At 44.5% G+C, this 13,592-nt stretch overlaps 1 protein-coding gene and 1 pseudogene across 5 annotated transcripts in view; one reads left to right on the top strand and one right to left on the bottom strand.

Moving 5' to 3' along the window:
• Positions 1 to 1,763: 1,763 nt before the first annotated feature.
• Positions 1,764 to 13,592, bottom strand: part of LOC146192378 (uncharacterized) — a 134,269-nt gene continuing 122,440 nt past the window's right edge. For 4 of the 5 annotated variants that reach the window (XR_014706760.1, XR_014706761.1, XM_084602477.1 and 1 more), the window contains 2 exons: positions 7,306 to 7,430; positions 1,764 to 2,635 (listed from right to left, as the gene is read on the bottom strand). Coding sequence is in view for 3 of the 5 variants with exons in the window: in XM_084602478.1 (XP_084458604.1) it covers positions 7,322 to 7,430 (109 nt within the window). In the remaining 2 variants the exon portion in view is untranslated. The other variant, XM_084602476.1, reaches the window with a different exon arrangement.
• On the top strand, positions 10,254 to 13,085 carry LOC146192379 (uncharacterized; annotated as a pseudogene).

The following is a 13,592-nucleotide window of genomic DNA, read 5'->3' as shown; positions in this document are numbered from 1 at the left end:
GAACATGGAAAAATTACATCAAGAGCTACAGAATGCCAATAGAAAACTTGAAGCACAAAAAAAGAGCTAAACTTACTCCGAGATGAAAGCACACATTAGAGAAATCTGAGAAAGATTCTACTCTTTTTGGAATCGGAAAATTCCAGGATAATGACGAGGACATTCAGTTCTACACTGGGCTTCCAAAGTATGCCTCATTTCTAGCTTTATTGTAGTACTTGGACCCAGGAGAGCGTGGAAGAAACGTAAAGCGTCAGCAAAGTAATCACACGAGTCCTGGGATATGTGCAAGTAGAGGGTAAAGACGGAAGACCCGTTCATCAAATGAACTATTCCTTGTGCTCATGAAACTCCGGCTGGGTTTGTTTCACCAGCATCTTGGGCATCTGCTTTCTGTGACGGAGAGCTAAGTCTCTAGAATATTTTCTGCGTGGACAGACTACATATACTTGCAGATGGCATGGCTGCCATTGTGGTAGTCCAGACATGCCATTAACGCAACAATGCCAGATGCGTTCCTGGAGAAGTATTCATCGACAAGAGTCCTTCTCGATGCCACTGAAATCAAATGTGATGTGCCCACCTCATTTGTTACACAGTCTGAGCTGTACTCGCATTATAATTTTAACCACATTGTGAAAGGACTTGTTGGTGTGGCACCAAGTGGAGTGCTGACTTTTGTGTCTGAGCTGTTTACGGGAGGTACCTCCGACATCATCATCATCAGCCTGATTATACCCACTGCAGGGCGAAGGCCTCTCCCATATTTCTCCACTTAACCCGGTTCTGTGCTAGCTGCATCCACTTGAACCCTGCAAACTTCTTAACTTTCTGCCGCCCCCTGCTACGCTTTCCTTCCCTTGAAATCCAGTTTGTTACCCTCAGCAACCATCGGTTATCCTCTCTTCGCACTACATGTCCTGCCCATGTCCATTTCTTCTTCTTAATTTCCACTAGAATGTCGGTAACTTGAGTTATTTCTCTGACCCACTCTGCACGCTTTCTATCGCTTTCTATGTTACTCCTACCATTTTTCGTTCCATAGCCCTCTGGGTTGTCCTCAACTTAAGTAGAACTCTCTTGGTTAGCCTCCACGTTTCAGCCCCATAGGTGAGTACAGGCAAGATGCAACTGTTGTATACTTTCCTCTTGAGCGATACCGGTAAGCTGCTAGTCATAATCTGCGAGTGCTTGCCAAATGCGCTCCATCCCAATCTTATTCTTCTTGTTATTTCCTTTTCATGGTCCGGATCTGCGGTTACTACTTGTCCCAAGTAGACATATTCACCTACTACTTTCAGTGCTTCGCTACCTAATGTAAACTGCTGTTCCTTCCCGAGGCTGTTGAACATTACCTTAGTCTTCTGCATATTAATTTTCAAGCCTACCTTTCTACTTTTTCTGTCTAGGTCATCAATCATTATTTGCAGTTCATCTCCCGAGTTGCTTAGTAAGGCAATGTCGTCAGCAAATCGCAGATTACTGAGGTATTCTCCATCTACCCTTATCCCTAACTGCTCCCATTCCAAGTCTCTGAATACTTCCTCTAAACAAGCTGTGAATAGTACTGGGGAGATTGTGTCTCCTTGCCTAACACCTTTCTTTATGGGAATTTTGCTACTTCCTTTATGCTGGGTTGGGTTGGGTTGTGGGGTTTAACGTCCCAAAGCGACTCAGGCTATGAGAGACGCCGTAGTGGAGGGCTCCGGAAATATCGACCACCTGGGGTTCTTTAACGTGCACTGACATCGCACAGCATGCAGAACTATGGTTGCTGTGCAGCCACTATATATATGCGTAATTAAAAGCGGATTCCTGGACCTCTCATTTGATGAAGGAGATACTATCACGGCTGACAAGGGCTTCCTCATACAAGACCTTATGCAAGAGAAAGGTGTGGCAGTCAACGTTCCACCTTTCCTTAGATCTCGGCAGTTCACTGCAGAGGAAGTTGAATACACTCAGGCAATTGCCGCACTTCAGATCCACGTTGAAAGGAGAATTCAGTGGATAAAAGGATATCACATCTTTGATTGTTCTCTTCACATTTCATTGGTTCTCTTGGCAAACCAAATGTGGACAATCTGTGCTATACTGACAAACTTTCAAGGAGCTATCATAGCAGAAAATGACAACACTTCGACTTGCAAAAGCCTGAGAAAATCCTGCATAGTAACAGCGTGCAACAGCAAACATTCATTATCCTCCAGATAAGGCATGAGTGTGCTGAAATAAAAAGCCTCAACTTTTGCCTTTATGGTGTGCGATTCATTCTCACTCAACCTAACTCTTTCAATCAGAATGAATTCGTTACCAAAGACTACAAAATCCCCCTAACTTAATCCAGAAACACCCATCTGTCCGAGGAGCTGTGCATAATAAAAATGGTCCCTCTTCAGTTTTGGGCCATTTTCACTAAGTTCACTGCAAAAGTGTAATGTAGTAAGCTCACTTCCCTTCTTTTCCCTCAGTGTGAATGGGTGGATCAAATGCTAATCTATCTGGAGAAGCACCTAGCCAAGGAAATGCCGGATTCACTATAAGGCCACAGCCAGCAACGGTGACGTCGTGTCCAAGATTTTGGAGTACCTCCTGGTAGCGCTGAGCAGCCAGCAGCTCATTGGCAATTCCATACCTGCATACAAAATACAAATATGAGTTACAATACTATAGCTTCAAACAGTGACAACAGAAGACTGTGAATACATACTAGCAGTACAATGTTACTGATAATTTCATTTACCTAACTGGATATCCATAGTTACCCTAATTCTACAATGACTACCGAAGTCGCTGCATATGTAAATTCGATACTTCTAAAATATTTTTTTCATTATAGTTGTGAAGAATGTTTAGATGACCAAGGGTCCACAAAAATCAGCAACATACAGAGGAATGAATGTTTGCAGCATTTCATGTGCTCTTTATGTCACAAGACAATGTTAAACTGGTAACAAATTTTAAATCAGTTGCAGTTGCAGCACACTGACGAGCAATGTAAGCCTACTACTGCTCTCTACAGGAATGAGTGTTCACATGGATAATTTTTTCATTTGCATTCCTGCAAATGGTACCTTCAGTAACTTTTATGTTACAGTGCTTTACAATGGCATAAGCTCCTGTGCATCAAGCATGCACCTTGATCAGCATCACCAGTACATCACTGTGTAGACTACTTAGCTCTGCAAACACAGCGTGGTTACATCCACAAATTGTGCTTTTGCTTTCTGTCGCTTAATTGCCCCCCCTCCCAATTCGTACCACACAATGCTTTAAAAGTAGGCCAGTTGGCACACACTTGTATATTGCAGCCAGTGGAAGGACGCAGACACAGAGAGGTACACAGGACAACGCTGGACTAACAACTGACCTTATTTTTAAGACAATCACACTCTTATTTACCCTTCAACAAAGAAGCCACGCATGCACACATGGCAAGAGAAAAAAAAAATGATATTCACGAGGAAAATGAACTGCCTGTCACGGCCTATTATCAGTGTGCACTCTAAGGAGCTTAAGAACTGGAATTTTTAATCGAACAAGGTGACAGACGTGTCACTGACACAATACTCATCATTTCTGATAATAGGGCCATTTGTTTAAACTACTCCAGTTGCACCATTGTAGGAAATCTCATACCTACAATGAATTTTTGCTGCACTGGTGCAGCTAGTGTAGATTCAAACAAATGACCCTAATATGATATGCTTCCAAGATTTCATGTTGGCTCTTAACTTTTTAGCCTTATTTATCACTGCGCATCTTCAGCATTCACTATATTCAATAATGGTTACGATTCCTGCAAGCAAAACTTGTCTAGGATAAGTTTTGCAACCCTCTTAACTGGGGGATACATGCAGTAAGCAACTGGGATTGATCAAACACCCGAAAAATATGGTAGGGCGCTGATGTTTCTATTATAAACGGGAAGCTAGCGGCGCTTCTTAAAAAAGTAATGACACCATGGTCTGGCACGCAGATTCGCACTGCTGGCGGACTTGTTGTTAATCCTAGTGGCCTGTGCATGGCAAGAGTCCAAATTCGCAGCTCCACATTCAATTTAAGCTGCCTCACATCGGTGAGGAGGTGCATTAGAGTGACACAGATGTATATCATGGATAACAATATGGCGGTAATATGTATAATCAATTTATGGTTTGTTAGTAAGGACAACTAATACTGCTATAAGTGAGTACATTGAGGTTAGTGTCGATTTTTAACATAACTGGTTAATGATTTCTGATTATATTGTATAGTGCACATTATAAACTGTGTTTTGTCTGCTTACATAAAGATTTATTGTAAGCCTGGTAATTAGGTGGATTAACAGTGTAAAACTGAGTGTATTGATTGTATTGCACAGAGTATTATTTGTATTATGTATTTTGAAAAACAAACAGACAAATAAATGCCGCTGTTTGCGCTGGCCTGCTCCCTTGGCTGGGGGGCGCGATGATGGTAGACTCTTCTATCTACTTCATTTTCCTCTTTCACACCGCTTCTATTCCTTCTCCCCTCAATCTTATCTTTTTTAATACAAAATTTCTTTTGGTACTAGACCGTTTTATTTATTTTTAGATTGGACTTTCCTCACCCTCAATACAATAGTGGTGTGGGAGAGATCCAACTAAGGATCTCAACCTACTCTGTCCCTTCCACCCCTTCGTCCTGTCTCATTCTTCAGACCCCATGTACCCCTAAGCCATTTCGCGGTGAGCAGTTCGAAGACGCCGAGGACTGGCTAGCTCACTACAAAGGGTCGCGACGTTTAATGGCTGGGATGACGCTGCGAAAATGCGGAACGTCTACTTCAGCCTTGAAGACGCCGCTCGAACATGGTTCGAGAACCGCGAGGCCACATTCTCTACGTGGCCGGCCTTCCGAAGCCAGCTCCTCGGTACGTACGCCAACAGTGACCGCCGAGCGTGCCCTGACCTCTCGAGTTCAGCCTCCGGACGAAGGGGTCGCAATGTACGTTGAAGACGTCATGCGTCTCTGCCATCGCGCCGACCCGTCCATGAGTGAGGAGAAGAAGGTGCGGCACCTGATGCATGGAGTTAAAGACGAGCTTTTTCCGACCTCGTGCGGAACCCGCCCACCACCGTCACCGCGTTTCTGGCTGAAGCTGTGATTATGGAGAAACTGCTACAGCAGCGATGCACTCAGTACGCTTAGCCACTGAATTCCACCTCCACACTACCGCCGACTGACCGCACCGACTACAATCCCGGGGCAGATCTGAGCTCCCTTCGCGACCTCATTCGCACCGTGGTTCGCGAGGAGATCCAGCAACTTCATGGGACATATACTCCTGGCGCAGCTTCCCTGGCCAGCGTCATGATGAGGTCCAGAACGCACTCACGCCACCGATAAGTGCAGTCGTTCCACCGCCACCCCCGGTCCTCATCCAGCTCATGACTTATGCTGATGTCACACGCCGCCTAGCCCTGCTACCTACCCCTTCGCCTTACACGCCACCTCAGGTTGCTGTGCATGCTGCTTAACCGCTGCCCCTCTGGGCTGATCGACGCCAGACGCCCCAGAAGACTGATCTCTGGCGCGCTCCAGATAACCACTGTGGCCAGGCAGGTCACCTCTACCGGTGGTGCCCTTATCGCCAGATGGGCCTTAGAGCATTTTCCCCCGACAGCCCTCGTCCATGGCCTGGTCAGCGGCCTCGGGACATTGCCGAGTACATCACCCGCCAGCGTAGTCTGCCGCATTCTCCTCGTCGTGAGTCGCGCTCGCCTTTGCCTCGTCGCTCTTCGCCCTCTGGGCAACGTATACCGCTGGACGCCATGGTTCCTCGAGCCTTTGAAACAGAAAAACAGTGCAAATGGGACAAGGACAAGAAAGAATGTAAACAACAGGACTGAAAAAAGATTGGTATTTTGCTCTTATCCAATTGGTGACCATATACAAGTTAAGCAATCCCAATACTTTTTATTTTCTGCTACAGTCGTAGATCCATCTACCCATGAGTCACCAGTAAAAACATGCGGTGAGCCACAGTCATGACACCGCCTTTTTGCACCGTGCGCTTGAAAAGGAGTGACTGGTGTATGCAGTGTTTTTTCCACCAGATTACACAATCTGCCTCTTCACAGATTGCCATGTTAAAAAGCACATGAAAATGGTCATGACTATTACTAAAATGAATAGCTTGTGGATAAGCACATCACAATCTTTGCAGACATCACTACTTTTACAGTGCTTTTGCACTTGCTTGCAGTCTCGAAGTTGATATTTTTCGGTTATAGAATATAAGAGACAACAGAAAACATAAAACAGGTATGTTTGTTCGAGGCTAGTCATCAATTAGCCCTGTTGTACAAGCTACCCAGTGTGTAGCACATACATGTCAAGGCAGAGGTCTCAGATTGGTGCACCTTGCTATGACATCGCTAAAAGCGCACTTCTCCACTTGAAATAATAGTGCTGAGAAAAGCAAAAATATGTGCAAACTTGAGTATTCAACCAAGCAGCGACAATGAGTCCTAAACACATTAAGTGAAATTACAAAAGCTGAGAACAGAGGATTGCTCACAGCTAAACAAATTACAAGGTGGCAAATAAAAGTAGCCAATCATCTTCACAGGAAGAATTAGAAAAAAGGCTACAGACTACTATAAACACACCATATTCATGCAAGTGTTCATGGAAATTAAGATTAGTATGCATTTTCTTTACGACACAGATCCTGAAGTCTTGACACTCACCAATTTTATCAAGTAAGGCATCACAAAGCCTCTTGTTTCGGCTCCTTTCTTCAAGGAGCTCTTTTTCTAGCTCTTCTATCTTGTCGAGATAGCCCCGAGCTTCTGCTTCACACACCTTTTCTTGACCTTCAGTTTCAACCTAAATTTCTTTGTCGAGCATATGTAATATTTTAAACTGCTTGGAGGGCAAGATTATCCTTCTCCTGGTAGTATAAGCTTGCGCCATAAAGGTGCCAAACTTATCGCTCTTTATCGCAATATAAATTTATACTCTAAAATGGTAACTTTGCACTTGCACATACAGGATAAGTTTATGTTCTCAAGGTGAAAACTTGCACCTTTGATGGAAGGGTATGTTTATACCATCGACAGACTAAAACATACGCCTTTATGAAAGGTGCAACGTTATACCTAGGTAGATTATAGTTACACTGCTTGTGAAGGTGCAAGTTTAGGCCACGACCTCCTCTATAAACTTCCGACCTGCTCATGCTGTCACTCCCCCTGATGCCAGATTTGATTTTGCTTGTTTAGTTTTTTTTTTAGTTCGCAAAGCTTCCACCACATGCTGTGGCACACATCTTACCCTCATCGCTTCGCTTTCAATCGCTGTCTCCACATGGTCCACGTGTTGTTGCGTGCGGGAAGACGCTTGCTTTTGCGAAGCTCAGAAGCATTATAAACTGGCTCACAGGCACCTTCGTCTTCAAGCTGTGAATGAAGAATTAGGACATGTCATCCACCATAGGTATCGAGACCTTAGCAATGTGGTGCTGCTTTTGAAGGAAATATATGTACTGATACCGGCGGTAACTGAATCTATGACATAAATAAGGGCACACCTGCCAACCTGAAGATTTCAAAATTCGTAAAACCTCCGCGACCGGGGAGGAGAGGGGGCTGTTTTTTTTTTTTACTTTCCAAGAATTTATCTTTAGCAACACCCTTGTTCACTCACCCACAAGCAAAATCCGTGTCCCGTAGAGTAATGAGCGAAAACTCCATTGTGTCATGATTTATTTTTGCAACGCTTTTGCAGTTGCTGACTTCGCCTGCTTCAAAAACTTCTCTGTGTAGGCTTGCTCAAAGCAGGTGCTACTCTGGTGTCCTTTCACCATCAGCAGACTTTCTAGAGTTTTCTCGGAAACAGATGAGCGAAACTCCGAGTTTTGCTGACAGAGCTGAATATTCTCTCACATTCAGCGTTACTGTGGGGAATGGAGGTATGCCCAGCATAACCATTGAGATTCTGCGGAATCTGGGCGATCCGTCGACATCTCTAATGCTTCCCAATTGCGACCACTGCATGTCGCACCTTGGCTCATTCAGTATGTCTGCTGGACTTTGGTAAGCTTGTATGTTGGCAAACTCCACTTCGAGTGCATCAATTGTTTCTTCTTTTGTTTCCCCACTCTGCTGGGATAGAATAGCAGGAAACGCCATAATGAAATGAAGTACACTGCTGAATGAAGCAGTTTCTAGAGCCTGCACTTCGGCAACTTCGGCCATCTTCAGGCTTACGTCTTCCAGCGGGAACTTGTGGCTAATATAATCACATGCTGCAGAGAAGTAGAGACGTACAGCCGAGAAGAACTGCTCTTTCTCATTTGAGGTCAGCGTCTCAACTACAGAGGAGGTTGCCATGCCAATGACGACGTCTTTTTCATCTTTTTGATTCTCTACAGCTCCATAGGCAACTTTAGGCAATGAATGGCATCCCTTGAGAACACCTGGCCGCACAAATCGAGTCAAGAGATCCTCGAGAAGGCGGTTCAAGAGGCCCCTGAGCACATGAATCTGAGGAGCCTGTGACTGAAGTAGGCAGTTTGTCTTCTCAAAAAGAGGTATAACATTTTGGAGAAAAAAAAAACATGCCCTGCTTAGCTCCGATGACAAAAAAAGAAATAGGCGCTCTTCACGGGTCACGTGGCTAGCTTCTGCAGATGCCTCGCATTGAAGTTTCAGTTTCTTTGCTAGTGGTGCAGAATGAACTCCTTTTCTTTATAGTGAAGGTCGATCACAGTTGGTGCTTTTTTTTTCCAACACCTGCAGCAGCCTTGGGAAGGTGTTTATGATATGCGATCTGTAAAGATGAAGAACATCATCTTAGAGAAATTTGTTGGAGACACTGTTTTAATGATCATTCTTGTATACTATTGGTATGAACTTCATTAGTCAGGCATCTAAAGAGATAGGCAGTGCACTGGACAGTTCTGGCAAATTGCAGTTTATAAGAAATTTTATTCCTGCTGCCTGTGCTGCAAACATTGCATGAAGCAGCAATATTTAAAATCTCAAGCTTTGTGGTTTGTTCAAGGAATTATAATGGTATTGAAGGGGATTGTTTTATGCCTCTTGAGCAAGATAATGTAGTTTTGAAGTGAAACAGCAGTCTTGAGAAGTCTTTTGCTGATGTGTGGTGTGAAACTGGCAATGAACTTATGTAAACGTTGCATTTTATTGACATGTTTTACATAATTCTGCATCTGTGACATCACTTCAATAATGTACATGTGTAGAAGGTGCTTTGGATGCGCCTTGCTATCACTGTGCTTTTAGCATGAAATGCTCCGCCTTTCAGAAGTGGTATCTCACAGAGGTGATCTTGCGTCAGTTCTCACTCAGCGAACGCAGTCAAGGGCACGGCAGCAGTAACACCATTTCCCGGAATGGTTTACTGTTGCGTTCCTTTCTGCAAGTCCAGCGGGCTGCAGTCAAGAATCACGACTGGAATATCGTTCCACGAGTTAAGATCTCTCGACAGGCAGAAGATAAGATATCGAGAAAGTAGAATTCCATAAGTATAGAAAACTGGGCGAGTTGGATTGGATTCATCATTAAGCGCTTGTGTCGTCTCCTGTTCCTTTTAGTCTTGTGTTTTCGTGCTGCTTTAAGTAGAATTCCATACTCTGAAATTTGGCTAAATGGCTGGTCAGTTCTCACGCCACGTTGTCTGCTGGTCTACGATATACAGCTAGAAGTATTGTGTTGTATGTTTGCTGGCGGCTAGAAATACGAGTGCGGCTTGTGGATACACAGCCAAGCAACTGCAGTTGTATTTTGTCGTGCTCTAGCCTGACTAAGCCGTGCACATGGCTGCGGCAAAAATTCAGTACCTGCTGTACACCGGTTTTGATGAGAAGCTTGCTTTGACGCATTGTACTGTTTTGCGCAAACGCTATACCTTGAAAAACAACGACTACCTCGAAAAAAAAAAACAACAGACAAGCAACGTGGTCGTTCTCGGCAAGGGGAAACAGGCACAGGTGCAGCTGTCAGTGCATCCAGCCAGTATATTGGAGTGGGCCAGATTAGTGAGCCTACAGGCATTTATGTTTCATGCAGTGGTCTCCCCATAAATAGCAAATTTTATGCTTCCTTTAGTTGCCACCAGAGATTTGTGGTGCAAGAGTATACACCCGGATATATTCGCAGGCCCGGGGAAACAGCCATGGGTGCCGAGCGACTGCAGCAAAGTCTGCAGCTTACATTTCAAGCCAGACGATTGATTACAGGCAAGGACTGAAGAACCGGATGCCATACCTTCAGTATTTCCAAGCTACCCTGGCTACCTTCAGGAACTACCAAAAAAGCAGCGAAAAGCTTGCAAAAGAAGTGCTGAGTCAGCAAGTAATCCTCATATATACGAAGAGAACAAGGCTTTGTATCAGTATTCTCTGAGGCACACCCGAATATTGTGTCTTATATATGCTTTGTCACTTAAAGGGACACTAAAGACAGCCAGAGATGGTATGAAAATCTAATAAACTACATTTGGTGACACTGTCGCCGCATATCCGGCAGCAAAAAATCGAATAATTGCTGAGATACTGCGATAAGAAGTTGAGGTTTTTTCTTGTTCCCGCCGGTCGAATTCAAACTGTGCCCTCCGACTACGTAGTCGGAGTTGAGTGACGCACACTATGACGTAAGCGGAGACTCCGTGATAGCTAGCGTGCCGGCGCGGCCCACGCCGTCGCATCCCTCTAGGGCCAACATGGCAACAGCGTATTCGCAATGACGGCCTCAGCCGAAATAAACAAAACGATGAAGAGAATAATTTACCGAGCGATGCGCCCATAAAGGAAGAAAAAAAAAACATAGAGTGCTTGTAATGCACAATACTTTACATGTTTCTCAAGCTTTTGCACTCCTTCTTGCACTGTGTATAAAGAAACCATGCCCTCAGTCATCGCAACGCTTCCTGACATGTTTACATACAAATAAGATTTAGTTACCAGCAAAATAGTGTCCTCGCTGCTGCGCTTGTCAGTTTTGAAGCTTCGTCGCACTTTTTTCCTTCAAGGTTTGTGCTACAGCTCTGTGTTCAGCGAAAATTACGTCCACGGTAGCAGAACATGACCGAAGTGCCGGCGCCACTACATTTGCCAGCGCTGTGAAATTCTGCGTTAAAATGGATCCAGTGCACAATATAGTGCGCATAGGCATCCAGAACATTAGTTGCAAGACGTGAGAGCAAGCAGCATGCGCCGATGATCAAGAAGTTGTAATTTTTACACCGGCAGCAGAAACACTTTATTGTAAATGGGGCCATGACATAAAAACTAGAAATATTTCCAAGGTTCCTGTGGCGCGGCGTAGCCGGGTGGTTAGCGCCGAACGTTACGAAGCAAGCAGTAGCGAGTTCGAGTCTTACCGCTACTGGCGTTTTTTTTTTTTTTTTTTTTTTTAGAAATCGATTTTTTTTACCCTTTTGTAATGTATTTCTGGTGCTTCATTATTTTTAGCTTTTACTTTTTACCCGAGGCCCCTTTTTTCGCCCGGTGACGAGCGCAATATATCGACGCTCTCCTTGGTATGAACGGCAAGTATGCCCCTTTTGTTTACGACGCCTGCAAATAGCACGTTGAAGGTCTTGTTGACGCAGTATATGTTGGTCAGATGTGCCATGATTTAGTGAACAATTGAATGATAATGCGTTTTCCCTTCGGTACTTAGCATATGTAGGCTTTTCGTGGCGTACGTAGCTGCAGTCGAGTGGCAATGGTGGCAATATGTTGGGGCAGAAGTGTGAACGAAGGAGCGTGTCGGCGGTAGCGGATTTCGCTCGCTCGTGCCTCCGAATGCTCAAATGGGAACCATCAAGGCGCATCTGCTGCTCCAAGCTCGTAATTCAGGCGCTGCAGGTTCAAACAAACTATCCGAGTGCGCACGAAATGCCTGAGCCGAAACATAACCAAAACTGAAGTGGGCGCCTGTGGCGCCTCCAAGTATATTTTTGTATTTGCCTTGCAACGTTTACGTTGTCTTTTCGCCATCGTTTACGTATGATAAAAGCGTGTTATCATGTTTGAGAAAAAATGTACTACTGCATTCAAACATGCAACGTAATTCGCATTTGTCAGCCTCCGGGATCCCTAGCGCGTCACGTGATTTGTAGTTGCGAGCCTCGGCCGTTCGGCTGTGGTGGCGATACCTGTATTGCTGTTATTCTTCTTTACTACCTTATAACAGCTCTGTTTTCAGTAAGAGTGGTCTTTTTGTAATCAGGAACTGGCATTCTATCAATGCAAACCTACTTCCTTTCTCTCTTTAGTGTCCCTTTAACGCATAAACCCCTACAAATAATTACAAATGGGATTTTTAAGTTACAGGCCAGACAGCTCCAAACCCCTTTGCTGTCCATCTGAAGGGATTGAACAACAGACAGGCATAGATGTGTCCGGCAGTAATATGGCCCACGGAAATTCTGAAATGTAGAGAGAAAAACTGTTGGCATCTTCACAAGGTCATTCACAGGTCCAACCAGTGGAGGTACCTGTTAGTGAAGTTCCAAGTGAGCTTCCATTTCTGCCCTCACATGAATCCGCTTGCTCTCCTGAAAGATATGAGAGGGCCGAGCACAGCAAGTCTCTCCACAGCATCACAAGTATACCAAAGCCAACCAGGGCATGTGGAGTGCAGACCAGGCTTTCTCTTTCACGAATAACAAAGCTTCTGAGGCAAGTGAAAAACCTCACCCGGAAATGCCAAAGGCTCCAGAAACAACAAGAAATATTACGAGGAGAGCTTTCTATTATCAAACAGCAATAAAAAAAGACGGAACTTTTACTGAGTCAAACAAACGTCACAATCCTCCAGGTGCGAACTAATCTTCATTTGAACATTCTTTCAGAAAAATTCTCATTGTATGCATATGTCATACTTGCAGGAAAAGGTGGAGGTGCACTCTCAAGCACTACATTGGTGCACGCACTGGAGAGGTAGTGTCCTCACTCACCAAGCAACGTCTTCACACAGAGGTGAAAATGCACTCCAAGGAGGTAAATAATTTTTTTTTCTTTAGGTAAAAATATTGGAGCCATGCTCTTGTAATTTTTTCAGGCACGCTGTGGATCTCTAGTAATGGACGAGATGTCCCTGAAGCAAGCTGCGGTATACCAAAAGCAGTCGAATGCCTTCTTGGATTGGTGGACCTTGGAGGAGCTGAAGTGGTTTAGAGGATCAACTGGCGACTCACCTGCTCTGTTTTGTCTTTGTAGGACTTTCTACCCACTACAGATATATGTGACGTCTGGTTTGTGCCCGTGTCACATGGACATGAACAGACTGTTTTCAATCTTTTAAGAGAACATCTTTTTGTTCACCTAACATTGATTGCTTTTACAAAAACTTCAGGCTCCCTGTAGGATATTACTTTACTAAAGGTCTTACAGGAGAGCAGCTTGAGCTCCTTGCTCTGAAAGTGATGGAGTCAGTTGAAGAAGCTGGCTTTCAAGTGGTGCGGTTAGTTGCTGATAACCACAGCACTAACTGCAAGTTTTTGCCAGGTTATCTGGCGGCCAAATACTCCCTGTCGTCACGTGAGAAGTTCAGACTTTTGGTTAAGGTTGCAAATCCTTTCATTAGGGA

This window comes from Amblyomma maculatum, chromosome 4 (genome assembly GCF_055883805.1).
Source record: "Amblyomma maculatum isolate TAMU_Amacu chromosome 4, ASM5588380v1, whole genome shotgun sequence".
Classification (NCBI taxonomy): Eukaryota; Metazoa; Arthropoda; class Arachnida; order Ixodida; family Ixodidae; genus Amblyomma; species Amblyomma maculatum.
This window is presented reverse-complemented; position numbering and strand designations above follow the sequence as displayed.